General features: G+C 33.3%; 5 protein-coding genes across 6 annotated transcripts; 3 read left to right on the top strand and 2 right to left on the bottom strand.

The window, feature by feature from the left end:
- Positions 1 to 127: 127 nt before the first annotated feature.
- LOC116033250 (nucleoplasmin-like protein NO29) lies at positions 128 to 736 on the top strand. The gene has a single exon (XM_031276005.1). It carries the CDS (start codon positions 128 to 130, stop codon positions 734 to 736), a length of 609 nt encoding a protein of 202 aa, XP_031131865.1.
- Positions 737 to 7,384: 6,648 nt separating this feature from the next.
- On the top strand, positions 7,385 to 10,886 carry LOC116031666 (calcineurin subunit B-like). Of its 2 annotated transcripts, none has more exons than XM_031273928.1 (7): positions 7,385 to 7,706; positions 7,908 to 7,989; positions 8,094 to 8,218; positions 8,375 to 8,471; positions 8,688 to 8,797; positions 10,395 to 10,469; positions 10,588 to 10,886. In XM_031273928.1, the coding sequence occupies exons 2-7, from the start codon at positions 7,920 to 7,922 to the stop codon at positions 10,636 to 10,638; spliced, it is 528 nt and encodes a 175-aa protein (XP_031129788.1). In that variant the 5' UTR covers positions 7,385 to 7,706; positions 7,908 to 7,919; the 3' UTR covers positions 10,639 to 10,886. The 2 variants fall into 2 exon arrangements, with proteins under 2 accessions (XP_031129788.1, XP_031129789.1); XM_031273929.1 differs by lacking the exon at positions 7,385 to 7,706 and adding an exon at positions 7,716 to 7,830.
- A 616-nt stretch (positions 10,887 to 11,502) lies between these two features.
- On the top strand, positions 11,503 to 13,260 carry LOC116031967. Its single transcript, XM_031274346.1, has 3 exons — positions 11,503 to 11,589; positions 12,657 to 12,935; positions 13,134 to 13,260. Exons 2-3 carry the CDS (start codon positions 12,672 to 12,674, stop codon positions 13,239 to 13,241), a joined length of 372 nt encoding a protein of 123 aa, XP_031130206.1. The 5' UTR covers positions 11,503 to 11,589; positions 12,657 to 12,671; the 3' UTR covers positions 13,242 to 13,260.
- Positions 13,261 to 13,513: 253 nt separating this feature from the next.
- LOC116032055 (phosphopantothenoylcysteine decarboxylase subunit VHS3-like) lies at positions 13,514 to 15,998 on the bottom strand. Its single transcript, XM_031274445.1, has 3 exons — positions 15,663 to 15,998; positions 14,054 to 14,100; positions 13,514 to 13,949 (listed from the first exon to the last, which is right to left on the bottom strand). Exons 1-3 carry the CDS (start codon positions 15,774 to 15,776, stop codon positions 13,616 to 13,618), a joined length of 495 nt encoding a protein of 164 aa, XP_031130305.1. The 5' UTR covers positions 15,777 to 15,998; the 3' UTR covers positions 13,514 to 13,615.
- Positions 15,999 to 18,141: 2,143 nt separating this feature from the next.
- Positions 18,142 to 23,801, bottom strand: LOC116033596 (P-loop guanosine triphosphatase YjiA-like). The gene is made up of 10 exons (XM_031276347.1): positions 23,391 to 23,801; positions 22,612 to 22,677; positions 22,239 to 22,419; positions 21,882 to 22,078; positions 21,532 to 21,582; positions 21,356 to 21,447; positions 19,119 to 19,228; positions 18,856 to 18,950; positions 18,601 to 18,705; positions 18,142 to 18,420 (listed from the first exon to the last, which is right to left on the bottom strand). The coding sequence occupies exons 1-10, from the start codon at positions 23,736 to 23,738 to the stop codon at positions 18,283 to 18,285; spliced, it is 1,383 nt and encodes a 460-aa protein (XP_031132207.1). The 5' UTR covers positions 23,739 to 23,801; the 3' UTR covers positions 18,142 to 18,282.
- Positions 23,802 to 24,839: the final 1,038 nt, after the last annotated feature.

Below are 24,839 nucleotides of genomic sequence, written 5' to 3'. Positions count from 1 at the left end.
GTTCCAGATTTTTAATTAGTGTTCTAGTGTTGTTTATGTATCTTGTTCTAAGGTACTAATTGGATGCTTTGCTGCAGGTGATATCAACATTTGTTCCCCCGAAATTAATTTCATAATACACCAGTAAATGAAGTCTAACAGCAAAGCTCTGCTTGATTTGGAGGACAAAAGCACACCCTCTGCTTCGTCTTTGGAATCGAAACTCAGTTTTTGCGATGGAGATGAAAGTTTTCTGTCCCGAAGTACTAAACTCAACCCTCCTGATAAGAAACCTGCCATTTCCTCCATTCCTCAGAGCCAATTTCTAGGTAAAGTGAAGGATTTCCTGGGAGTGATATCGGAAGCAAATAAAAATTTGGAGCTTGATGCGAAAACCAATCCAGGGAAGAACTACGATATAGAAGCTCTGACTGGGGAAGAATCTGAATATATTGAAATGGACTTGATGCTCGGTGTTGCAGAGCTGCAAACCGAGGAAGCTGTAGCTGCCGCTGAGTCTGCATTAGCTGGTTATCAACCGGTGATTCCTTTGGCTGTTAGTAGTAGCGAGACAGAATCAGAAGAGAGCAGTGATGATGAAGATAGCGATGGAGATGATGATGATGACAACGAGGATGGTGATGAAGCTGAGAGACCTTCTCCTAAAAAGGGGAAAACTGCTAAGCCTGTTGAAAAGGATTCTTCTTCAAAGAATAAGCAGCCAAGAAAGAGACCAAAAATTGTTGAGCTTTCATAGGACTTGCCTGGACATTGAATATAGATGAGAGGGATCTGCAAATTTTTTCTCTAGATTGAACTGGAAGTAGTTCCAAGAAGAGAGGATTTTGAATGTGTACATTAAAATGATGCATTGTCTCTACAAAGCCTATTGTTTCCCTCCTTATTAAGCACAAAATTGTACTGTACTGTACTGTAAAATGAGAAAATATTTTAAATTACAAATTATTAAAAACCTAGTGGCTGGTAGCTGAATTACAACTATTTTCTAACTCATTACAAATCAAAATTTTGAGACCTTAGGACTGCAGACTAATTTGCAAAATCTTCAAGTTGTTCTAATTTAGTGCCAACACCCATACTATTCAAACAGAGGTTCTTTGTCAATTTTAACACCCAACAAATAAGAAGCATTTATGGTGACAGCAACTGTGTCTTGTCTTGAGCCTTTTGGAACTGTAGACAATATCCACCTAAACAACAGTTTTTCCACCAAATGCCTGATTTGCACTTGTTGGATTAACAAAACGCAATAAGTCTTTCATTGTTCTAATGATTCAAAACAATATTTATGCATCATTAGTGTCGCGTCTCATCCCAAATTATTAACCTACACTTAAAGAATGAATTCAGCCAGGCCATGCACGCACGCCACATGCACGCACGCACGAATATAAAAATATTTATATTTTACTTTACCATTTGTCACATCATTAAAAGATACCGACGAATTCAAACTGAAATGAGTCTTGCCATGAAACGTTGAGGGTGAAATCTTAATTATCAAAGAGCCTGGACTACAACTATTGTCTAACTCATTACAAAGATTCTCCTAATGATTGGTCCAGAGTGAAATCTTAATTATCAAAGAGTTGTGACAAGAACAAAAGCTAGAAAAAGAAAAGGAAAAAAGCGACCAATAACAAATTTTATAAAATTAAAAAAAAAAATTAAACATTTAATTTTTTTATGTTTCAAAAATCACAGTGGGTGGGCCCCACTCTCCTTGGCATTTTAGAAAATGTGAATGATTATTAATAGTTGTGCAAAAAAGGAGGAAGGGGAATGAAACTCTTATTTCATTAGGGTATGGGTTTTTCAATTAATGGGGTATTCCAAACCCATAGTAGTATTCTAAAAATTTATCAACCAAACAATAACAATCACTTTGATACCCATATCTTATGCCTAAACCCCCAACCAAACACACCATAATAATCATTCACATTCCACCCTACTACAAAACATACAAAATACTATCACCAAAACCTATTACCTTGATACCTATAGCGATTTCGATTCCCATGTGCGAATCAAACATACCATAAGTTAAATTTTGACATGCTAATTAAACCAAATTTAGGAAATTGTTAAATATTCGAATTTGAACAAATTATGTCTTAAAATAATAAACAGCATTTGAACAGATTGACGCTACTTGGCCCATATTGATATTAGTCGATGTTATCAAGTCAGCCATAGTGGCTCCAAAACCACTGACTTATGTTTTTTCTCAATAGGGCAGTAACTAGTACTCGGGAGATAAAAACTTTTTTCTATTTCCAAACTTGAATTGAACGGTTGAAAGGATAAATGAATTAGGGAGGAAATAATTGTAATTTAATGGGGAAAGGGTAAAAATAAAATAGAAATTCAAATGATATTGTTTGGTAAAAAAATAGAATTATTGTGAATAAAAAAGAAAGAAGTAAAATAAAGACTAAAGTATTCCTATAGAGTCATTTACATTTTTGGTCCTACTGTTATTGGGGCATTGTCAATTTTAGTCCACTTCATTAATTTTTGTCACATTACGGCCAGTCTTATTTAGTTATTGTCACTTTTAGTCCACCGTTAAAATTTTCGTCAAATAACTATCCAAAATAGGGATATTTTGGTCTTTTCATGCTTTGATCATCTCCTTTACCCTTTGTAGTGGTCTTCCTTACACATTTTCATCCAATGAAGAGGTCCGGCGAAAGGCATGGCTTTGTAATGTGACTCACATGGCTTCCGCCGGACCTCTTCATTGGATGAAAATGTATAAGGAAAACCACTGCAAAGGATCAAGAAGATGACCAAAGCATAAAAAGACCAAAAATATCTCTGTTTTGGATGACCATTTGACGAAAATTTTAACGGTGGACTAAAAATGGCAAGGACTAAATAAGACTGGTTGTAATGTGGCAAAAATAATTGAAGTGGACTAAAATTGACAATGTCCCAATAACAGTAGGACCAAAAATGGAAATAACTCTATTTCTATATTATAATAATAATAATAATAATAATAATAATAATAATAATAACAACAACCAAGAGTACTCTTGTCATTACATCTCTTTTTTCCTTTCCTACAAGGCTACAACTATTGAATTACAATTCATAGGGCTCATGAATTGCAATTCAAAAAAAAATAAGGAATTGATATTCTATGCAATTCCCTACGATCTTTTGCAATCCTATTTCTTTACTATTAGAAAATGTAGTTGTACTTCTAACCATCTCATTTACACCCATATTCCACCTTTTTATGTATTATTATATTAGATATAAAATTAATCTATCCAATGTATTCTAAACTCAAATTGACCCACTAAGTGAAATTAAATAGGTAAAAGTATTCAATTAAATCTAAATTAACTTGTTTAGTAAAGCATAACCACCAACTATCCAGCGAGGACAATTACAACACTCTAAGAAAGATGGTCATGATCGTCTTCAAAATTCAGACCACACGCATAAGGTCCAAATCTAGACAATCTAGAACAAGATCGGCTGCCATCGACTATGACATCCACCCTAGTTCTAAACAACTATTGTCATCTAAATGTTTAGCTTTAAAATGTTTAAGGGCCAAATCTATATATAATGTTTAAAATACTTTGTCTTCGGACTTAATATAATGGCTTGTTTTCTTAATAAAAAAAAAATGTCCAACTTTATAAAATATCTACGACTGTGTTGCTTACACAACCGAGATTGTTCATCCCAGAAACAGTGAAACCAACGATGAGTTAATTTGCTAAACAAACTAATTTGAACCAAATTGTACAATTTTACTAGTTTAGAGATTTGAATGAAAATCTTTTACTTATGGGACTCAATTACTTGACTTAAGGGGGTTGTAATGTTGTGTGTAATGGCGGTAACCAATGACACTACACCCCCAACTATCCAAGCCATACGCCACATCTAGAGACCAACCAATAAGAAAATTTTTTATGATATGGTCGATGCAAGTCAACCGCCACCACCTTCAAGGTCAAACCAATTGTACAATCTTTTTGCCAAAAAACCAGTTAGCTATTATTCCACCCTACTACCAAACATGCAAAATACTTTCACCAAAACCCATTACCCTTACCAAGTATTTGATACCCATACCGATTCCGATTTCGATTCCCATGTGCGAACCAAACACACCCTTAATAATCATTCTCATTCCACCCTCTACTACCAAGCATGCAAAATACTTTCACCAAACACATTACCCTTACCAAGTATTTGATACACATACCAATTCCAATTCCTATGTGCGAACAAAACACACCCTTAATAGTTGGGGAAGAAAAGAGGAAGGGAAATGTCTTATTTGTCAACAAATCTTTCATAAGTGGTTAATATGATTGGCTTCAAACTGTTTTTTAATTTATTTATAATTTTTTTCCATGTTATTAACATAATACTTGGTAAATAAATATATAACATTATTTTTTAATATAACTTTGATATTTAATTACAAGATAGTGTAAAAAAAAATAATGAACAATAATGTAATGAATATAATTAATTAATAAATTTGAATGAAAGAAATTTTTGTATTGTAGAAAATATAGACAACCTAACTAATGAAATTATATCTCTTTTTAAATTTTTTGACAATGGATATTATTTTTTGAATAAAAACATTATAGACATCGAATTATAAATTAAAGAAATGCATATGTATTATTTGTTTTTGTTGTAACTACTAATTTATTTAATTTAATTAAAGTAATAGAGTGAGTTATTTACTTTTGAATCATATACTTTAACATATTCATAGTATATGTTCAACAATTATGCCAACTTTGACTGGGATGAGGTTCGAACCTAAGACCTTACTTATAGAAATTGATGGGTAAGTTAAAAGTTAATAAAATATTAATGTAAAAGATAATACATAGTATTTAACGGAAAACTTAACGGATATTCATATAATTATTTTCAATAATTATGCCAACTTTGATTAAGATGAGGTTCAAACCTAAGACCTTACTTATAAAAATTAATGGGTAAGTTAAAAGTTAACAGAATATTAACGGAAAAGATAATATTTAACGAAAAATTTAATGGACAATCATATAATTAAGGATAAATTATAAACAATCTGAACCATCTATTTGATTTAATAATTTGACGTCATTTTTTTTTACCCATTATAAGTCTAACTTTCTTTGGCTCTTATTAGTATAGACTATAGTAGATAATTTGACCGTCATTTTCTTTATCCATTATAGGTCTAACTTTCTTTGACTCTTATTAGTATAGTAGATATTTACAGTCTGATCAAAACTTTGACACGTAAATACAACACGAAATATTAACCAAAGCTTTTTCAAAAATAATAAAGATATATGCATTTATACATATTCAGTGCATATATATGTGTATGTACGTACATTTAAGTATAAGCATATATTAAATACTTGTTATATAATAAATCTGGAAATTATTGTGTAGACCATGGTCCACAAAGCTGTGCAGACCATGAATATAATGTACACTTTTAATATATTAAAAATACATTATTTGTGTACTGAATATACATTATTTTATAGTATATAACATAATATATTTTCTATACTCAAATAATGTATTTTACATACACAAATAATATACTTTTAATATATTAAAAATGTACTTTTTATTTATGGTTACATAGTTGTGTGGTCCATGATCCATGTAATAATGATTTGTCTCAAGGGCAGCCCAAAACCTAAGGCGTCGTTTGTTTAGAATGTAAAAGAAATGTTTTTACTCACAACTGATTCTTATTTCTTGGGAAAAGTGTCAATCAGTCCCCTAAGTCAAGCGAATAGTACAATTGGCTCCCCTAAGTTAAAAAAGCTCTAATTAACTCCCCTAAACCGGTAAAAAAAACTCAATTAGCTCCTTTTGTTCCCAACCCAGCCAGTTAATGCTGACATGTCGCACACGTGGATTAATTCTTCACACACACACACACACACACACACACACATATATATATATATATATATATATATATATATATATATTGTGAATACTGATTTATTTCTCCAACCCTAAATTAATCCACGAGACTCCAGGAAACCCTATCATCCTCATTCACTCTCTTCACGATCAGATCTCTTCATCAGCTCTCTTCACGGTCGGATCTCTTCATCTCCCAAATAAACGTAAGCTCTCTTCACATACATCACTTGGTCAATTTTCCAATTTGTTCTTCTGCTCCTTCTTCGGATTGTGGAGTCGGTCATTCGCTTAACTAAAAATGTCTTCTTCCTGCGGAGTGAATCACCATTTTCATCAACTTCTTCAAGGCCAAATCTCCATTTTTAAATCCAAATCAAAGAGAGAAGATAATATTGGTCTTGTAGAAGCTATTGCAAAAAGAAAACCATTCTTAATTTCAACAGGTAGATCTAGTTACACTTATTACTCAAGTTTAATTTACTTCTCCTAAACCTCTCTTTTTTTTCTTTTGAAAACCCCTCGGGGTTCTCTGAATTTTCCGAATTTATCGGATGTCCCCTCGGGGACCTAAACCTCTCTTCAGTTGTGATTAAGTGTGCATACATCTCCCAAACAAGCTGTTAAAAGCTGTTTTGTATTATACAATGGTAAGTTTTTCTAAATATCTCGCAACACTTGTCATTTAATCTCTTTTATCAATATATAAATGGAAAATGGTCAAATAAGTTCTTGAACTTTACTTAAGAAGTTAATTAGGTATCTAAACTTTTTAAAATAGCAATTAAACCCATCAATATTGTATTTTGGTGCAAAAAAGTTCAAAAATCGATTAGTGACCTGGTATCACAGATCACTAGGGTTCCGATCGAATTTCCGCCACACAAAGGCCATATTTTTGGCACAGAAGTCATTGGCGACCATTGAACGATCGCCAATGAATCACCGGAGAATGTGACCACTGGGTCGCCTTCTCTGGTGAGGACATGCCGACTTGATTAAGTTCGATGACATAATGAATAGATGGGCCGGGCGTGACAAAGGAAGAGGGTGAGGAGTGAAATGCGTTTTTTATTTTTTATTTGTTATTTTTAAGTTTTTAATTTTTTAATAATTTTTAAAACAAAAATTATTAAAATAATTTTTAAAATACAAATTAAATAAATTAGCCGGTCACCGGTGATTTTGGCCAAAAAATTTAACGGCAGAATTAAATGTGACAAATTGAATAGTCATGCACCTAATTTGAAAATGTTAATAGTCAGATCAAATGTGATACAAATTAAATAGTCATTCATCTAATTTAAAATTTTTAATAGTAAATGACAAAAATGATACATGTATCGATGAACTGATATTTATTGTCCAATAGTCCATGTAATAATAATTGGTCTGTAGGGCAGCCGAAAACCTAAGGCATTGTTTGTTTAGAATGTAAAAGAAATGTTTTAACTCACGACTTATTTGTATTTCTTCCTGTTCCGTCTGTTATATCCAAACGAATCCTTAAGCAGGAGGAGATCAACGAACCAGTTCCAGGGCATGGATCCAGAACAGTAGTATAGGGGGATAAACATGAAATCCCCTGTAAATTTGGATGTTTGTCCAGCAAAACAGCGGTCACTTTTCAGAACATCGAGGCTGACGAAGCAAAAAGCGCAATCCAATCCAATAGTCTGCGAGTATCATCGCATAAGACCCCCAATCAGTCAATTTTGATCTCCCATTTTTCTTATCCTTAACTCAAACAAGAACAAGTCTTGGAATTGCAGGTGCGTTTGTTTAGTCCATTATCTCTTTTGGAACTTAATTTTCTACTCCTTTTTGCAAAAGATTTGATTTTGATGAGTGGGTGGTGTTCTTTAGTAGGGCAAAAGATTTGATTTTGAAGACTAGGTATTCGTTAATTTGTTCAAGAGATTTGATTTTTATAGACTGGGTGTGTGCTAATTTTCTGAGAAATTGATTTTCAGTGAGATTTAGCGATGGGTAATGCTTCTTCTATGCTGACTCAGTATGATATTGAAGATGTGCAAGATCACTGTAACCATCTTTGTAAGGCTGTTTTATTCATCTTCTTCTTCCTGTTTAATTCTCTTTTATATTCCCTCTATGGTTTTCACTTTGTCACTGAAATTTTTTGCTTTGTTAAATCTTAGTTACTCAGCAAGAGATAGTGTCACTGTATGAGAGGTTCTGCCAACTTGATAGGAATGCAAAGGGTTTCATTTCAGCTGATGAGTTTCTATCAGTTCCTGAGTTTGCTATGAACCCACTCTCTCAGGTTGATTTTTTGCAATAAATTAGTATTTTCATTGGTAGTAGCATTTTTTTCTTATCAAGTAATGTTATTTCTTATTCTGCATATATATTTGTGTGGTCTATGGTTATTCCTTCATTGATGTCTAATTTTGAGAATTTGATATTTTTGAGTATTCAGAGATTGCTTAAGATGGTGGATGGATTGAATTTTAAGGACTTTGTGGCATTTTTGTCAGCTTTCAGTGCCAAAGCAAGCATGCAACAGAAAATTGAACGTAAGTCAATTGCTCTTAATTTCTCTCTGTATGTGAATACTCTTTTTCATTTATTCATTCAAGCAAAGATTCTGTTGCACTTTTTTGTTCAGTGTTGAATTTTGCATTCATTTGATATTCTATTCCCTCCTCTTGGCTTTTTGTAGCTCTTCTTTACTTGAATCTAATAGCTATAAGAGAGTTTTCTTACTTGGATCAAATCAATTTATGTGTTAGTTATCTTCAAAGTATATGATTCTGATGGCAATGGAAAGATCTCCTTCAACAACATAATGGAAGTGCTTCAGGATTTGACTGGACCATTCATGTCTGATGAGCAAAGAGAGGTATTGACCATCATAATCTAATTTACAATTTTTTTTAATGCATCTAAAAGATCATGAGTAATTTATTAAATATGCCAAAATTTAATAAGGTTTTTAAAGTGCAGCCCTTTTGCCAAGTTGTAGTGACCCTATGTAGTGATTTGTAATCCAAACTGTCATATATTCATCCATGCTTGAAAAGCAACTTATTGTGAGAATTATTTTAATTGGCACATATTAAGAAATCACTCAAAAGATAGTACTGTAATTTTTGTTACTACATAAGTAATAAGTTACAGTCGACCTCAAAAGTACTCTGAGAACTTTCTGATTCCAGTTCTAAATTAATTAGGGAGTCAAATGCATTTACGTTGTGAGAAATCTATTGAGCTTTCCTGTGGCATTTTTACTGCACTTCACAAAGTATCTGCCACTTCCCAATAAGGGACTTAAAAAAAAAAATTCAAATGCTATTCGCCTATTCTCGTCTGAATGCAAATGCTAATTTGAGCATATACTTGTATTTACATGGATTTTTCTATTGTAGTTGAAATCGAGTCTTGTGTTCATATGTTACTATGTTTTCCCTATTACTTGCCTCCCTCCACTGGTTTTCACATTCCAAAACTTGTCAGTGTTAAGCTATATTCCTCCGTGTTCTTAAGGAATGTCAAATGCCTCACTTTGAGCTTGTTCCCCCTTACCCCTGCTTATAAGCCTTTTCTCTGCATAATAATTTAGTTCCATAAGAAAATCTCTGGAAAACAATGTCATGCAAGATCTAACCTACAATGTTTACGTTCAAGACAATTATTTTTTTATGAAATGAAAGTCTACACTTAAAGACAGCTTCCACTACATCTTTTAAAATAATACTGAGTAATTCTTTCTTAGTTTTAAAATTTATGAACCGGCTCCCATGAGAACCATGCCCCAGGACAAATCTAAACCATTGTTCTAGTAGATCTAACGGTTGAAAATAAAGAAACCAAAAGAAAAAAGGATAGGATCGTTTTCATAAATATTACAAATTTCAAAAGTCTGTAATATTTATGGAAATGTCCCGCTCCTTTTTTACTTGATTTCCTATCCATCAGATCTTGCAGATCGATGGTTTGGATTTGTTTCAAAAGTCTGTAATATTTATTGAAATGTCCCGCTCTTCTTTTACTTGATTTTCTATCCATCAGATCTTGCAGATCGATGGTTTGGATTTGCCCACAGGTTCTCACTTGGATAGTGGTTCTCATATGAACCAAATTATATATATATAGCAATAACTTATATATAAAAACGAAATGTATATATAAATTACTAAATGTTTAGTTGGATCAAGTCCCACCAGCAAAACTCCCCTTTATTTTAGCTATTTCTACCCCTTCACAAGAGGGGAGGGGCTTTATTCTAGCTCACTTTCACAAGGAGAGGCATTTTGATATTTTTTTTCTTTTCATATTTTTTGAATTTATTTGAACTTCGCCCCCACTCAAAAAAAATAAAATAAAATAAAATAAAATCCAGGATCCGCCCCTATGTGTCACCCTTCTTTCCCTAAAGTATAGTAGTCCCGTAAAAAGATTTGACGATTTCGTAACATGTTCTATTTTGTGTTTTGTAGAATGTATTGAGCCAAGTTCTTCGTGAGGCTGGTTATACAAGAGACTCCTTATTGTATTTGGATGACTTCATTAAGGTTTGAATGCGTCTCAAGTTCATCTCTTTTTGAAATTATCACGCTGTTACACTCTTAGCATGGAACTTCGGGCGTTGGACGATTTTTACATATTTCTTTAAATTCTCTCTTCGTTAAGGTGTTCGACTACCCCGGTTTGAAGATGGAGGTGGAGATCCCAGTTGACTAGCTCTGCAGTTACTGGAATTTTACCTTAACAACTGAGCATTTACAAGAAAGAGCAGCATGTAATTTTTATAATAAAGGCTGTCCTTGTTCATGAGGAGTTGATGTTGATGCCATTCATATCCAATGTATACATCTTACCTTGTTTATGTTGCATACACTTTGTTGCCAATTTATCTCTCCATTTCTCTTCCACATACTTTGCTGTGAATCTCTTGAAAGATATGGTTTGTTTGTGGGATTGTCATTTCACCCTCTATATACAAAATTTCAAGATTTAGCATATAATAGGTTAAAATGTTAAATTCTTAGCCCGTGACTATAATAGGTTATATTCTTAGCCTGTGACTATAATAGGTTAAATTCTTAGAGCATTTGTAATGGATGGTTTTTTACCAGAGTTTTTCTTGCCAAATAGGAGAGAGGGAAGGGGGGGGATAGGGGAAGAAAAGGAAAAGGGAAGAAAAAAAAAAGTTGCTTACGCGACCGTTGGGTGTTGGGCATTGCTGGTGAGTGAATTGCATACCATCTTCTATTCTACAATTTTGCAACATACTTTTACATTCTCTCTCATCTAACTCACCGAAAATCTAACAATAAACTTTCTAAAAACTCCTATTATTGGTCAAAGACCTTGTGGTCTAGTAACACCCGGTGTCTCGATTTACACTTCCACATGGATGATGGGAGTGGTTTCAAGCCTCAGAGAAAACTGAGGCAACTGTTGACTCTTTGTGCTACAGTAGGTTGAGAAAATAGCTATGAACAGAACAGATACTACATTGTAACAGAGTCAGTAGTACTCAAAAAAAAAAAAATGTACCATAAATTGAAGCTTCCTACATTTTTGTTCTCTTTGGTGGCAAGTAAATTGTCCCCTTCAAGCTATCCTATCTATGTAGTACATAGACCTTGATCTGCTTCAACTTCTCCCATTCCTCTGCTGTCCTCTGGAGTAAGCAACCATGATTTCATCTATCTTCTGTCTCACTACAATTCTACAAATACTTTGATATAACATATTATATTCTACCAAAAAATATGTATGTATTATTGATGAAATCTATGACTTATAATTACCTTTATATGTGGTCCCAAACTCTATAATATTTAACAAGTTTATTCCATTTTTGTTATGGTAGCATTTCCAAATCTAATGTGGAAAGGATAAAAGTTCATTCGATTTTAATTTCTAGTATGAATACGAATTATGAAAGAGCGGTCTTTTAAACTTTCAAAATTCAAAATTATAAGTGTTAAAAAAGTTATTATAAAATCAAGAAAGAGTTCTTACTAGTGGAGTTTGAGATTTCTCACTTTAAAAAGAACTTCACATTATCTCGAGAAGATTCACCATTTTGGTCTTTTAGCCCTCACTTATCATACACCTCTTGAGTCATTTTACAATATCGGACGAGAGGCAAGCTCTTTGAATTGTTCTGCTTTTAATTCTCGAGTTACAAAAATATTCTATGTTAATTTAAAATGTCATCCAATGCAATTATGTAAGGTTTGATAAACTTTTCACAATGTGAGGGTGCTTTGCATATTTAGGACTAAAAGTAGACAAATCAAAATTAACTGATGAACTGAAAATATCTCAAAGGACCAAAAGTGAAATAAACTCATTAAAACTATAATACCATATAATCATACATATAATTTTACTCATACTCTAATACATCTTTGATCTGTCTAGGTCCCCGCCTTCCTTTATTAGAACTCTGTATTCTAGGCACACTAAAATTCATTCTACATCTCCCTGTATTAAAAATATATCATTTATATCCTGACTGGGACTCTTTGTATCCTTATAAATATATTTTCATTTACTTTAAATACATATTTTTATTTACTTTAAAATAACTTTAGCAATACTCAAAACTATATATAATTCTACTCATACTCTAATACATCTTTTTTTAATGATCAAATTAATATAGAACTCCTTGTAGACAGCAATCATAAATAGAGGCTCTGTATGTATACTTTTGTTGTCCACCTAAACAAATAACAATGCAGGGGTGTGAAGAACACATGGAGTTGAAGGGTTCAAGTTCTGATTATAGTGCTAAGGTTACTTCTGAAACAAAGATTCCTAGGAAGAATAATGTGTTGGTGAGTGCAGAAGTTGTTAGAGAGCTTTCGGAGAGATTGAGGATTCTTGAAGAAGATGGACAAGTCCTCAAGGAAGTTGTTGAAGAAAGAAGAAAGCTAATCACTGCAATATGCAGACGGTTTCAAGCTGTGCACAATTCTTTGCACCTCAAATTTCAAGAAAGGGAAGGCCAACATCCAATGGTAATTGCTGTTTCTTCTTTACTTTGCATTTAAAAAATATTGATATTTTTTCAATTTTATCACAAGTTTATTAATTTTTTTTAAAAAAATAGTAAATTTTATAATATGGATATTCATCTCTTGTTAACTTTGTAAGAAAAAGTTTTATGTCCAATTTTGCCAGGAATGACACTAATTTCCTGTACATGTACATGACAGGTTGAAAGAGCTGATCTTTCGCAAATTCTAAGCCAACTCTCAAGCCCATCAATTGTCACAAGAGGTTTAAGAATTGAAAGTTGTATCCCGTCTTTACTAAATGATTAAATTAATAAGGTAATTAAACATTTATTATTTAATGTATATTATGATTATTCTGCTGTTTTTAAAATTCTCGACTTCTACATTTCAACCCACACAAGTTGAGTGCGAGCAAGTACCACAAGACGAATGTGAATTGTCATCCCTATTAATGGTACGGGACCCGTCCCGGCGTTAACATCCATTGTAGCAATCCTCTCTCCTAGGCATTATATGAATCCATGAAACATATAATAGGGAGTATAAGACTGATTTGTAACCAAATCAATTAGAAAGAGTGACAAAAAATGAATATGTTCTTTATTGCTATGGCCAAAAATATCCAATGTTGTATTAGAGGGAAGTGATGGATGAAAAGTTATAGGGGAATAATGCTGCTTTCATTTTTCCTTTTTTGGAGGGGGTTGGTTTTTCTTTTCCTCTTCATCATCGTCGTCATCATCTTCGTCATCATTACCATCCTCCTCCTCATCATCGTCATTGTCATCGTCATCGTCATCGTCATCGTCACTGCTTCCTCCATCACTAACCGCATCATCTGAATCTCCATCATCATCGTCGTCATCATCATCTTCTGAATCCCCATCATCATCATCATCATCACTTTCATTATCGTCGTCATCATCATCTTCATCCTCATCATCATCACTTTCATCCATATCTTGGTTTTCAGCCTCTGCCACTGTAGCGCTGTTCAGACCACCCAATGGAAATCTAAAATATGATTCGAGATTAGGATTTTGTTGTTGCAATGCAAATAACGAAGAATGAAGCACAACAAATTTCAAATTTAACGACGAAATAGGATCTTCATTTACCTCTTCTCTACTCCAACAAGGTCATGGAACGAGCACATAAATTTATTCTAAAAAAGCACCAGTAATCAGCACAAATTTATCCAACAGAAGCACAAATAACAAAAAGAATCACACTGAAAACTGTTTCAAACCTAGCACAACTACATAGCCAAGCTAAGAATTCCCAAAAAACATTATTATATGATGCATATCCAATTTCAAAAACTAATTTACTACTTTGACTACATATATAGATCTCTAGCACAATGATACTCCAACTATGCCAGATCTAGAAAGTATGTAGGAAAATGTAGAATGATAAATACACAGTCCAAGCCATATAGAAGAGTTAACAACCAAAATCGTCCCTAGACTATAGTTAAATTACTAATTTGGTCCTCGACTACCATTCTTTTCAAATTAAGTCCTTAACTATGAAAACCCTACTCTTCGTTATCATTACCATGAAGTCTCCGTGTTTTTTTAGGGCACAAATAAGAGAAGTGAAATTATCGTTTTGCTCTCAGATTTAAGAACTTATGAATGGAATTTTATTCTCCTATATTGAGTAGAGTTTTCATAGTTAAGGACTTAATTAGGCAAGAATTGTAGTCGAGACCAAATTGGTAATTTCACTATAGTCAAGGGACAATTATGGTCATTAACTCCATATATAATCAGTTTTAATTTAGGGCAAAGACAACAGGATATTTGTTAAGCATCTGGCAAACAAAATGCGGGTAAAGTAAAAAAGGACAAAAGTGGAGGAGGAAATCCCCAATTGGTAGTGAAAAATGTACTCTACAAAATTTTCAATTAGTGAAAATATCTTTTTCTTCTTTTGCAACCAACTTAGCTCTTTAATAGTCTGATATGACATAAAAGAAAACCTTTTTTAACTTTTCCAAACTAGATTAAAAGGGTTCTCAAAAAACCGAAAGAAACCTTCAAGCCCATTGTGAAACCAAAAAAAAAAAAACAATTCAATTCAGTCCCCAATGCGGCAATATATTATACTCCGTAAAACAATAACTCGAGCTCAAAACAGAGTTCATTTCCCAATTATGATAGCTAATCCAAAGGGTTGTCAAAATATGGAAGCAACAAGAATTGAGCTCCACGAAATCCCTAGAACTATTTGACTACTTCTAAATGTGCACACGTTGTACTAATCATTACTACAATGATGCCCTGTTCTAAACAAGTCAACCTATAATTAAGCTCAATTGATCATTTTTTCTTTTTTTCTTTTCACTTCTTTTTGCTAAAGAAAACCTAAGAACTTGAAATTTTTAAAAGGTTTGATAAAGTAATGAATATCCCCAATAAGAAAAAGCACAAAAAGAATCACCCAATTAAAGGGACTTTCTAAGCAAAAAGCAAAGCCATCCACATCAAGAATTTCCACAAGCCCACATATTTCCTTCTGGTGATGTAACAAAGACAAGCTAATTACAAACTTTTGATTAAGAAAGACAAAATTCAAATCCACAAGGCATCAAAGCATTCGAGAATAGCAGGCGCATAGAATACATCAAAATATATAATTCCAAATCATTTTTTTTTAATTATTATTATAAATAAAAGAACACAAAAATAAAGCCTGCAGACCAAAGGGTTCATAGTGTACCAGGAGGAGAAGCGAAACAAGCGACCTGTGAGCTGTAAGAGCTGCTTCAAGCACTGCAGAGCAAACCATCTCATCCAATGCAATGGATTTGGAGAAACGTGTTTCAACCTCCATTACAATTCACTGGAACTGTGAAACTACAGAACAAGAGAGTAAATGAATTTGCAGAGAAAAAGCAGATTGATCAAGCTTTAGAACGCAGAGAAGAGCGAGGGTTTGATTGTTTTAGAGCCTGTGTTGGCGGTGGCGGGCCGGGGGAGAACAGACTTCTTAGGGTTTTAAGGTTTCGGAGCCGAAAATATGCGACTTTGTTCAAAAATGCATTTCATTGTTTGACATTTGCCAGCAATTTGGATATGAAAATGTTTTTCTAAACTGAAAGTCACAATTTATATGATTTTGTTGTAAATTATTACATTTTTTTTAAACCAAAACCACACAAACTTCATTAGCAAATCAAGTCTTTACACAACGCATTAGAAATAAAAGATGGGCTGGTATCACACTAAAATTGACTCACCACAACTAAACTAATATCCCTAACTAATAAGTGAACCAGAGTATTAGCCGGTGCTTTACAAAACAAATGGAAATATTTGAAAACATAGATAAACTCATATCAATATCATGCAAAGCAACCCATAAAGGGACAGATTTAAACGTTGCATATTTGTAACAACCTGTTGTGCATCTGTTTCCACAATCAAATTAACATAGTTCTGATTTTTTAACTAGCTTAGCGCCTCCCGAATTGTCAAAGCTTCAGCTTCCTTTGGCATAACGGCTCCCAAACGGCCCACTTGACCTGCAACTAGCAATACTCCGCCATGATCACGAAGAACCCAACCAATGCCCACCATATTCCTATCCACTCGTACAGCCGCATCAACAGCCAGCCAATGCAAGATAGTATTTTATTTTTTAGTTAATTTTATTTTTGGTCCTATAAGGTGAGATCGAGTCCACTTTTAGTTCTTTTTTATTAGAACATCCTCATTTAGTCCTACTATTATTGTGGTTGCAAATTTTATTGTGGACAGCGGTGCACAATGCATGGTAGTTCATACATCAAAACGACGTTGTTTTGATTAATGAAAAGAAACGGCAGAAACGGCACCCATTCCGCGCCATTCCGCAAAACGTAGCTTTGTGTGTATAACATATTCAGCTCTGATACCAGATGAACAATTGGTATTATGATTAATCGTAAACAGAGTGATAATAGAAGAGTCCTATATGAGCTGAACTCTCCTATTCCCTAGCTAATACAGTATTGACTAGGTATATTATTGACTGAGCATAAAATACAAACAATAAAATAAAGAGAATAATAATATGGTTAACAAGTTTCATTTTATATACACTGCAGTTTCCTTTCAACATATTTACAGTTTCTTTTCGATATAACTACAGTTTCATTCGACATTATGCACTCAAATATGTGAAACTGTTATTCAGTTTCATTTTATATACACTGCAATTTCATTTCAACACAACTATAATATCATTTTGATATAACTACAGTTTCTTTGGAAAATATACACTCAAATATGTTAAACTGTTATTCAGTTTATTTTATATACACTACAGTTTCTTTTCAACACAACTACAATTTTTTTTCGATATAACTACAGTTTCATTCAACATTAACACTCAAATATGTGAAATTGTTATTCAGTTTCATTTTATATACACTGTAGTTTCTTTTCAATACAACTACAATATTCATTTTAATATAACTACAGTTTCATTGGACAATATACACTCAAATATGTGAAACTGTTATTCAATTTAATTTTATATACACTGCAATTTCCTTTCAATACAACTACAATTTCATTTTGGTATAACTAAAGTTTCATCTAATAATATAAAAACAAATGTGAGATAGTAATATTTGAGATGAACTAGAGTCCGTTCAGATTTGACGACAGTCATTTCTTTACTTAAAAAAATGGTGCCGTTTTAAGACCATGGTCCACGGTATAACTATATTGTGGCTTGACTATTTTTAGTCCTCTTTCAATAAAATCGTTGAAATGTCGTTAAATACAAAGACATTTCAATTGTTTTTATACAAAAATAGATCGAACTGTTATATTTTTATGTTTACTTTTTTGAAAAAAATCCATAATTAAAGACCAAAATGCCCTTGTATTTAAGGATATTTAAATTGCTTTGTTGATAAAAGATCAAAAATGATCATGCCACGATAATACTAAAACCAAAAGTGAATGTTCTAATAAAAAAGGACTTAAAAGTGAATTTTCATCTAGGACCTAAAATTGAATTAACTCTTTATTTTTTCAATTGGTTCCACAATATATTCCACATCTACCTAGATGTACATGTTCAACAATAATCCAGCAACTGCACATGTAAATAAACCTGGCAGGCTGTCTTCAAGAACAAGCAGGACTACAATGCATACAGCCTTACAGTCAGGAAAAGATCAAATAGACAGCTGAAACAAAGAAAATGAAATAAGCATGGTAAATTTAATTTCTTATTTCCAAGTACCAAAACTTTTGTGTCGTCTTATACATGTCGAACAAAGGTCACCATCGTTAAAATCGCTTACTTTTCATTTGCCTTTTGAGAATTTGCAAATGGAATTACATTATAGCAGGCAAGCCTTGAAACCCTGCTCTAGCTCTTTTGAGTCCAAGTTCTTTCCAATGAAAACAACCTTGTTAATCCTTGGTTCATCAGGAAGCCATGGCCTGTCTGGGGAACCTTGGAATATGTCATGCACTCCCTGTCATGCCATGTAAAACATATATACTAGCAATTACAATATGTTGCGTGCTGCACTCAATTTTTACTCCACTATTTTTTTTTTAAAGAAATTTAAATATGAGGGTACTTTTTGCCACCACAGTTACTGAAACCAATGAAGAAAAATATATATAAATAAAAAAGCAGAAAATTCAATAACCTGAAAGACGAATCTTTCATCCATTCCCTGAACAGACAAAAGACCTTTCATCCGATATATGTCTTCACTCCTTTCCATCAACAAAGTTCCCAGCCAAATGTTAGCCTGAAAATTAAAACATCTTGACTTCTTAGTTGAAAAACTACATTATTATTTGTATAATTTCTATGTAAAGGCGGGAGAACTTAATCACAGCAGTTTTAAATTACTAGGTATAAATGAATAGCTGTGAGAAAAAAAGATCAAGATGCCAACCTTCTCAAGATCCAAGATCCCTTCACAAACAATGCTGACAGACGAAACACCAGGATCATGAGTATGATCGTGAGAATGGTGATGATCATGATGTTCTGCAATAGTAATGAGAAGTCAATATGCATGTAAAAGATAACATTTTACAACAGGAGCACACCTCCCTCATGAACTCCACAAAGTAAGGTAAACAAAGTTTCCTGACTTTTATTTCTGATTATACTACCAGTTGGGCCAAACAGTAGAACAAAGCCTATTCAAGTTACCATGGTCATGATGGTGGTCGTGCCCATGGTCATGATGGTGGTCATGCTCATGGTCATGATGGTGATCATGGTCTTCCTTGGAACTTTCAGTATCAACAGCACTTTCAATTCTGCATTGAGAAAAAATAAGGTTACACAAGAAATACTACAAAACAAAGGGAATCAACTGAAAAGCAATTGACAATGCAAGCCATGCCGCAGGAATAGTTGTATAAACACTAGGAGACTATTTATTCTACATGATGACAACATAGAAAATAATCAGACGGGCCGTCAACATGAACTCATCCCTTAAATTAATGAACAAATTGTTATAACCATATTAAGTAACAATAAAAGGTATTAAAGACTTGAGCAGAAATAACATCAGAGGAAAGTTGATGAGTCAATGACTACAAAAAATGAAATAAGGTATCAATTAATAGAAATTGAGCAATTAACAATAACTGTTTTATGAAAATCACTAGGTTCAGCCTATTTGCAGAAGTTAAATATGCCCGAGTTTGCCCATAAGTGAAAGTTCCAAAAACTCAAGCTGAGAAATATAGTAACCAAATGAGAACTTCCACGGCCCAACAACTCTTCATTTCAATGCCACAAATGAAGAGATCACAAAAATGTTTGGTATCAAAGAGTAACATAAAAGTAAAGAAATTATCTCTGTTAGTTACATAGATTAAACTAAAAGAGTATTAACAGCATTCTTTCATAGCAACTAGCAATATTATTTCTCTGATAAAGATCTTAGAAGTTACACTAATAACTTTCATGGAAAAAAAATAATAAAAAAATCTCCCTGTATTACAGAGTGAAAATTAATGATACTTTTCCTCCTAGTTTATATCAATTTAGTTTTAGTAAAAGATAGAAATAGAAGATTAGTAACTAAAAGAATTTCATTGTTGCGTAGGCATAGTTACAACTTATGCCAATCAATATTTATTTTTGTAAGAAAATTATAAATAATATAGAGTCATTTCCATTTTTGGTCCTAATGTTATTTGGGCATTGCCAATTTTAGTCCACTTTATTAATTTTTGCCACAATGCAGCCAATCTTATTTAGTCCTTGCCACTTTTAGTCCACCGTTAAAATTTTCGTCAAATGACCGTAAAAAACAAGGGTATTTTTTGTCTTTTCATGCTTTGGTCATCTTCTTGACCCTTTGCAGTGGGTTTCCTTACACATTTTCATCCAATGAAGAGGTCCGGCGAAAGCCATGTGAGCCACATTACAAAGCCATGGCTTTCGCCGGACCTCTTTATTGGATGAAAATAGTAAGAAAAACCACTGCAAATGGTAAAGTTGATCATCAAAGCATGAAAATGCCAAAATACCCCTATTTTGGACGATTATTTAACAAAAATTTTAACGGTGGACTAAAAGTGGCAAGGACTAAATAAGACTGGCCGCAATGTGGCAAAAATTAATGAAGTGGACTAAAATTGGTAACGCCCCAATAACAGTAGGACCAAAAATGGAAATGACTCAATAATATATATTAATAGAAGTTGTGGAATGTTTGTAAGGGTGTATTCAATTTAGAGTTTTAATGACTTTTGTTGACTTTTTAATATGAAAAAGTTTTTAAAAGTGTATAAATGTTTGTTTTACGGATATTTATAGGCTCTTACAAAGTTAATGAAAATTTAAAAGATTCTATGAAAGTCTACAAGAACTCTACAAAAGTCAATTAAAATCCATCACTTTAAAAGTCTTTGAAAGTCTTTAAAAGTCTTTTGATTGAATACACCCCCCTTAGTGTCAAATTACTTGAAAAAGAAACTTATAATTACTTTGGGAATTATTCATAAAAACTTCTTCCCTAGAGTTCTCATCTGCAGTCTAAAATGTACTCCCAAGAAGTACAGTCATATATAAGGAAGACTTATCTTTAAATGACATCATGAGGAATAAGAACCAGAGAGCAATTCCAGGGAACTATAACCCGAATAAGAAAGAAAACAGGAGAGTTTAAGTCGTACCATACTACCATCGCATACAACAAAAAGTTTCAAGTCTTTCTACGCTTTTTCTTTTTTGCAAGACAGTGTCGTATTATCATAATCCAAAAGCAAACAGAGATTTTAAGGCATATAAGCATATTACATCAGTATCTATAATTTTCTAGTACTCCATGGTAGCAAACAAGGTAAACATGTCACCGATGACCAAGAAAAAACGAGAAACAAATTAATGCAGAGGAACCCTTCAGTAGATAAAGGGGATAAACAAACCTTTCCAAATCAAAGCCTCCAATACCAAGAACATAATCTAAATCAACTTTTCCATACTGAGTCTTCTTCATGTGTGCCATTTGGTTTATTCTCTGTTTTTAGCCAAGTGAAAGGTTAATAGATGAAATCAAAGGTACAAATAATTCTCAAGATGAGCAATTTAACAGAATACAAACCCTGATGCGATCAATCAAGGAAGACACATCTGCCTCACCAACCAGATCAGTCTGGAAACAGCATAAGAAACATTAGTCAAACTGGAGAATAATTTAAACTATAAAGTTATTTTCTTCTTATATACCCTTTCACATATTGTCATATTCTGATGACATACAACCTTTGTAGAAAAAACATATCCACATATGGGTTTAAGTTTTTTGTCAATAGAGAAATGTGGCATAAACAAGTAAAATGTCCAAAATTTAAGGGCATCTCAATTAGGTTCTGTAGATTTTATTACCAAAAAAGTTGCATATACACTAATACACCTATCCAACAAAAGACATCATACAAAACATAGATATACCTTGTTCACTATGATACGGTCAGCATACGCAATTTGCTCAACTGCTTCATTCACCACTCCCTCTGGCTTCACCTCATCCAGGTGAAGACCAGCATGTTTGGCATCAACTAATGTGACAACGCCATCTAGTTTAACATCATTAAAAACTTGATCCTCAGCATAGAAAGTCTGAATAATTGGTGCTGGATTCGCCAATCCTTCAGAGTCAGCAAAATTTGTTTTGCATTATTGACGGCAGTAGAATGTACACAAAAGGCAGTGTGAAAGCAAAATAACTAGTTCAGAGAAAAGTTAATATTAGGTCACACGTCTACAATTAGACAGTGATGCCCATATTATTCTCATTAGCTTCTCTACCTGTTGTCTCTATTACAATATGATCGAATTTTCCTTTCTTCTTACTGACTAATTCTGCAATCATTCTAACAAGATCACCCCTGACAGTGCAACATAGACATCCATTGTTAAGCATCATAATGTCCTCAGCCCCAGCAGTTTTTGCAGCAACCAAAGAACCATCAATATCCACTTCACCAAACTGCATTATATACAATTTGGTATAAACTTAGAAGCTTATAGTATTTCCAGAAGAGGAGAGGTCTAAAAATACAAACTTGAAGAAGTTAGACAAATAAAAATAAGAAAATGTTGCTCAACATTTTACTACATTCATCATCAATTTTCAATTCCGTACAGCATTGAAGAATAACCAATCAACCAAATACTTAACCTCATTCTCAATAATTGCAATGCGCTTTCCATGATTAGCAGTCAATATGTGGTTTAGCAATGTTGTCTGTGAATGACAAAGGAAACACAAAGATTAGTGCAATAGTCATTAACACACTTAAGAGTAACAGATATTTGCATCTTGATTTAACATTGTTCCTATTTATTTAAGCACAGAGCATAAGAATGAAAGTCAGGTCATATACAGAGAGATGATGAGAGGATAGAAAAAAAAAATGATAAGGCAATAAGTCAAGATGCAAATGAAAAAGGAAAGTAACCAATCAATCAAGCTATTTACCAGGCAATAGCTTGATTGATTAGTTACTTTCCTTTTCCATTTGCATCTTGACTTATTGCCTTGTCAAAAAATACATTCCAATGATTCCTGAACCACAAGGCCCATACCATTACGAAATGGAGAAGTGACTACATGTAACTTTGATATACATCTGAATTCTCAGAATGGTTGGGTATCAGCTAAGAGTCCATTATGTGATGCAGAAAATCCATACTGCTCCTTTAAGGTTCAAATAGGCACTTAAATATAATTTCGACATATCAAAGGAACCTACAATAGCATTCATCCAGCTTCCTATCTATTAACTTCAATTGAACTCCTGTGTTCATTAGGCCTAGAGAACTTGTAATAAAAATTTCCCCCAGCCCACCAAAAAGGGCATTTCATTTCCCCTTTTACTCAAAACACATAATAAAAGCATCCAATTAGGTTTTTGAGAAACAAACATTACAGTGACACCAATAATAGCAACAGAATACCTTTCCAGAACCTAGGAAGCCGGTGATAATAGTAGCCGGAATCCGATTATCGGGAGGAATCTTGGTCAAAACATCAGAATCTTCACTTTGCGGGGTGGAAGTGGTGGCGGCAGAGGCAGTGAACCTCCGGGAGAAACGCCTCGATTTGGGGGAGTAACTGAGCGTAGCAGCAGAGATAATTCCCGAACGAACTGAGGATGCTGAAGTGGTCAAGAAAAAGCGGCTTCGAGCACCGTCGGTTCTCCATAATTGAGGAAGAAGAGTAGCACGCAGGCCGCGAATTGGAGCCCTCTGCCGCTTGGCTATCCCCAGAAAGGTAGTGGCGATGTCTATCGAGAAGGAAGCCATAGCTACTGGTAGAGTGGCGTGTGGGGTTTAGAGGTTTTAGTTGATTTTTAGGTATTGTGTGTGCGACTCCGTTTGCGGTTTTATCCGGACCTTGGAAGTATCCGTTTTCTGATAATCTGATAAAATAAAAATAGAAATAAAAAATACTTCTAAAATTAAAATTCTGTTCGATAGGTAGGTTCAAAATCAGAATCGCTGCTTCAAAATCAAAATTGAATCAAAACTGAATCGAGATCATCTCTTCATAGCTAGTGATGTAAAAATTCCGCCTAAGCACCAGGCATCGACCAATCAATCGCCTAGCGTATCATCATATTCAGTGGTCTAGGCGACCGGATGACTAGTCACTTATACGTCGTTTAAGCTTCGACCGCCTAGAGTTTTAGGCACTAACTAGGTCGCATAGTCGGTCGATTAGCTATTTTTTTAAATACATAATTTTTTTAAATACTCACTATTCTTTATAATGTAGTATATATTCTGTTCTTTCTCAATCATTCTCAGTCCAAAGAATCCAAGCCCCCCACCACCGAGGTTCAATCTTGTGAAAATTCATTTGAAATGGTAACAGATGTGCCATCACATTACATAATAGTTGATAAATGAATTAATAGTTGATAAATGAATGAAATGTTTGAATTGAATAACTTGTTTATTTTTAATAGAGTAATGTTGGAATCTCTCTTAAAAACTTTCCTTCCGATTTTTCTATGTGGTAGCATCTAATTAGATTATTTAGTATTCTAATCTAAAAACATAATAAGTTTCAATTCAGGTTATACCCCTGGTTTATGTCCGTGTTTTCTTTTCTTTTTTTTTTTTTTTGTACCTTATGCTATAAAAATTGTACTACATAATTTTTTGGACAAAAATATCCCTACCGTTATAACTTCTGTTACCTTTTCACATTATAATTACCATGCACATGCATACACAATATTTTTTCTTACATTCTTCAATGGAAAGTTTAATTCATTTAGATTTTAATTAAATATTACCATAGTTATATTTAGTAATTTATCATTTCTATAATTCATATTTCAAAAAAAAAAATCATTTCTATAATTCTTACTTCAATAATATTAATATGAATTCTACAAT

Source organism: Ipomoea triloba, chromosome 10, assembly GCF_003576645.1.
Source record: "Ipomoea triloba cultivar NCNSP0323 chromosome 10, ASM357664v1".
NCBI classification, from domain to species: domain Eukaryota; kingdom Viridiplantae; phylum Streptophyta; class Magnoliopsida; order Solanales; family Convolvulaceae; genus Ipomoea; species Ipomoea triloba.
This window is presented reverse-complemented; position numbering and strand designations above follow the sequence as displayed.

Bases quoted from the DNA above. Each gene is read 5' to 3' on its own strand.
- LOC116031967 (XM_031274346.1), top strand. From the start codon at position 12,672: ATGGAGTTGAAGGGTTCAAGTTCTGATTATAGTGCTAAGGTTACTTCT. The intron at 12,936-13,133 runs GTAATTGCTGTT...TGTACATGACAG, and splicing joins GGGAAGGCCAACATCCAATG to GTTGAAAGAGCTGATCTTTC.
- LOC116033250 (XM_031276005.1), top strand. From the start codon at position 128: ATGAAGTCTAACAGCAAAGCTCTGCTTGATTTGGAGGACAAAAGCACA.
- LOC116033596 (XM_031276347.1), bottom strand. From the start codon at position 23,738: ATGGCTTCCTTCTCGATAGACATCGCCACTACCTTTCTGGGGATAGCC. The intron at 18,951-19,118 runs GTAACTTGAATA...TTACTATTGCAG, and splicing joins CGACCACCATCATGACCATG to AACATCATGATCATCACCAT. The intron at 18,421-18,600 runs GTTATTGAATTT...ATGGCATGACAG, and splicing joins ATGAAAGATTCGTCTTTCAG to GGAGTGCATGACATATTCCA.
- LOC116031666 (XM_031273928.1), top strand. From the start codon at position 7,920: ATGGGTAATGCTTCTTCTATGCTGACTCAGTATGATATTGAAGATGTG. The intron at 7,990-8,093 runs GTAAGGCTGTTT...GTTAAATCTTAG, and splicing joins AGATCACTGTAACCATCTTT to TTACTCAGCAAGAGATAGTG. The intron at 8,798-10,394 runs GTATTGACCATC...TGTGTTTTGTAG, and splicing joins TGTCTGATGAGCAAAGAGAG to AATGTATTGAGCCAAGTTCT.
- LOC116032055 (XM_031274445.1), bottom strand. From the start codon at position 15,776: ATGGAGGTTGAAACACGTTTCTCCAAATCCATTGCATTGGATGAGATG. The intron at 14,101-15,662 runs GTACACTATGAA...GTGCTTTTTTAG, and splicing joins TTGTTTCGCTTCTCCTCCTG to AATAAATTTATGTGCTCGTT. The intron at 13,950-14,053 runs GTAAATGAAGAT...ATCATATTTTAG, and splicing joins CTTGTTGGAGTAGAGAAGAG to ATTTCCATTGGGTGGTCTGA.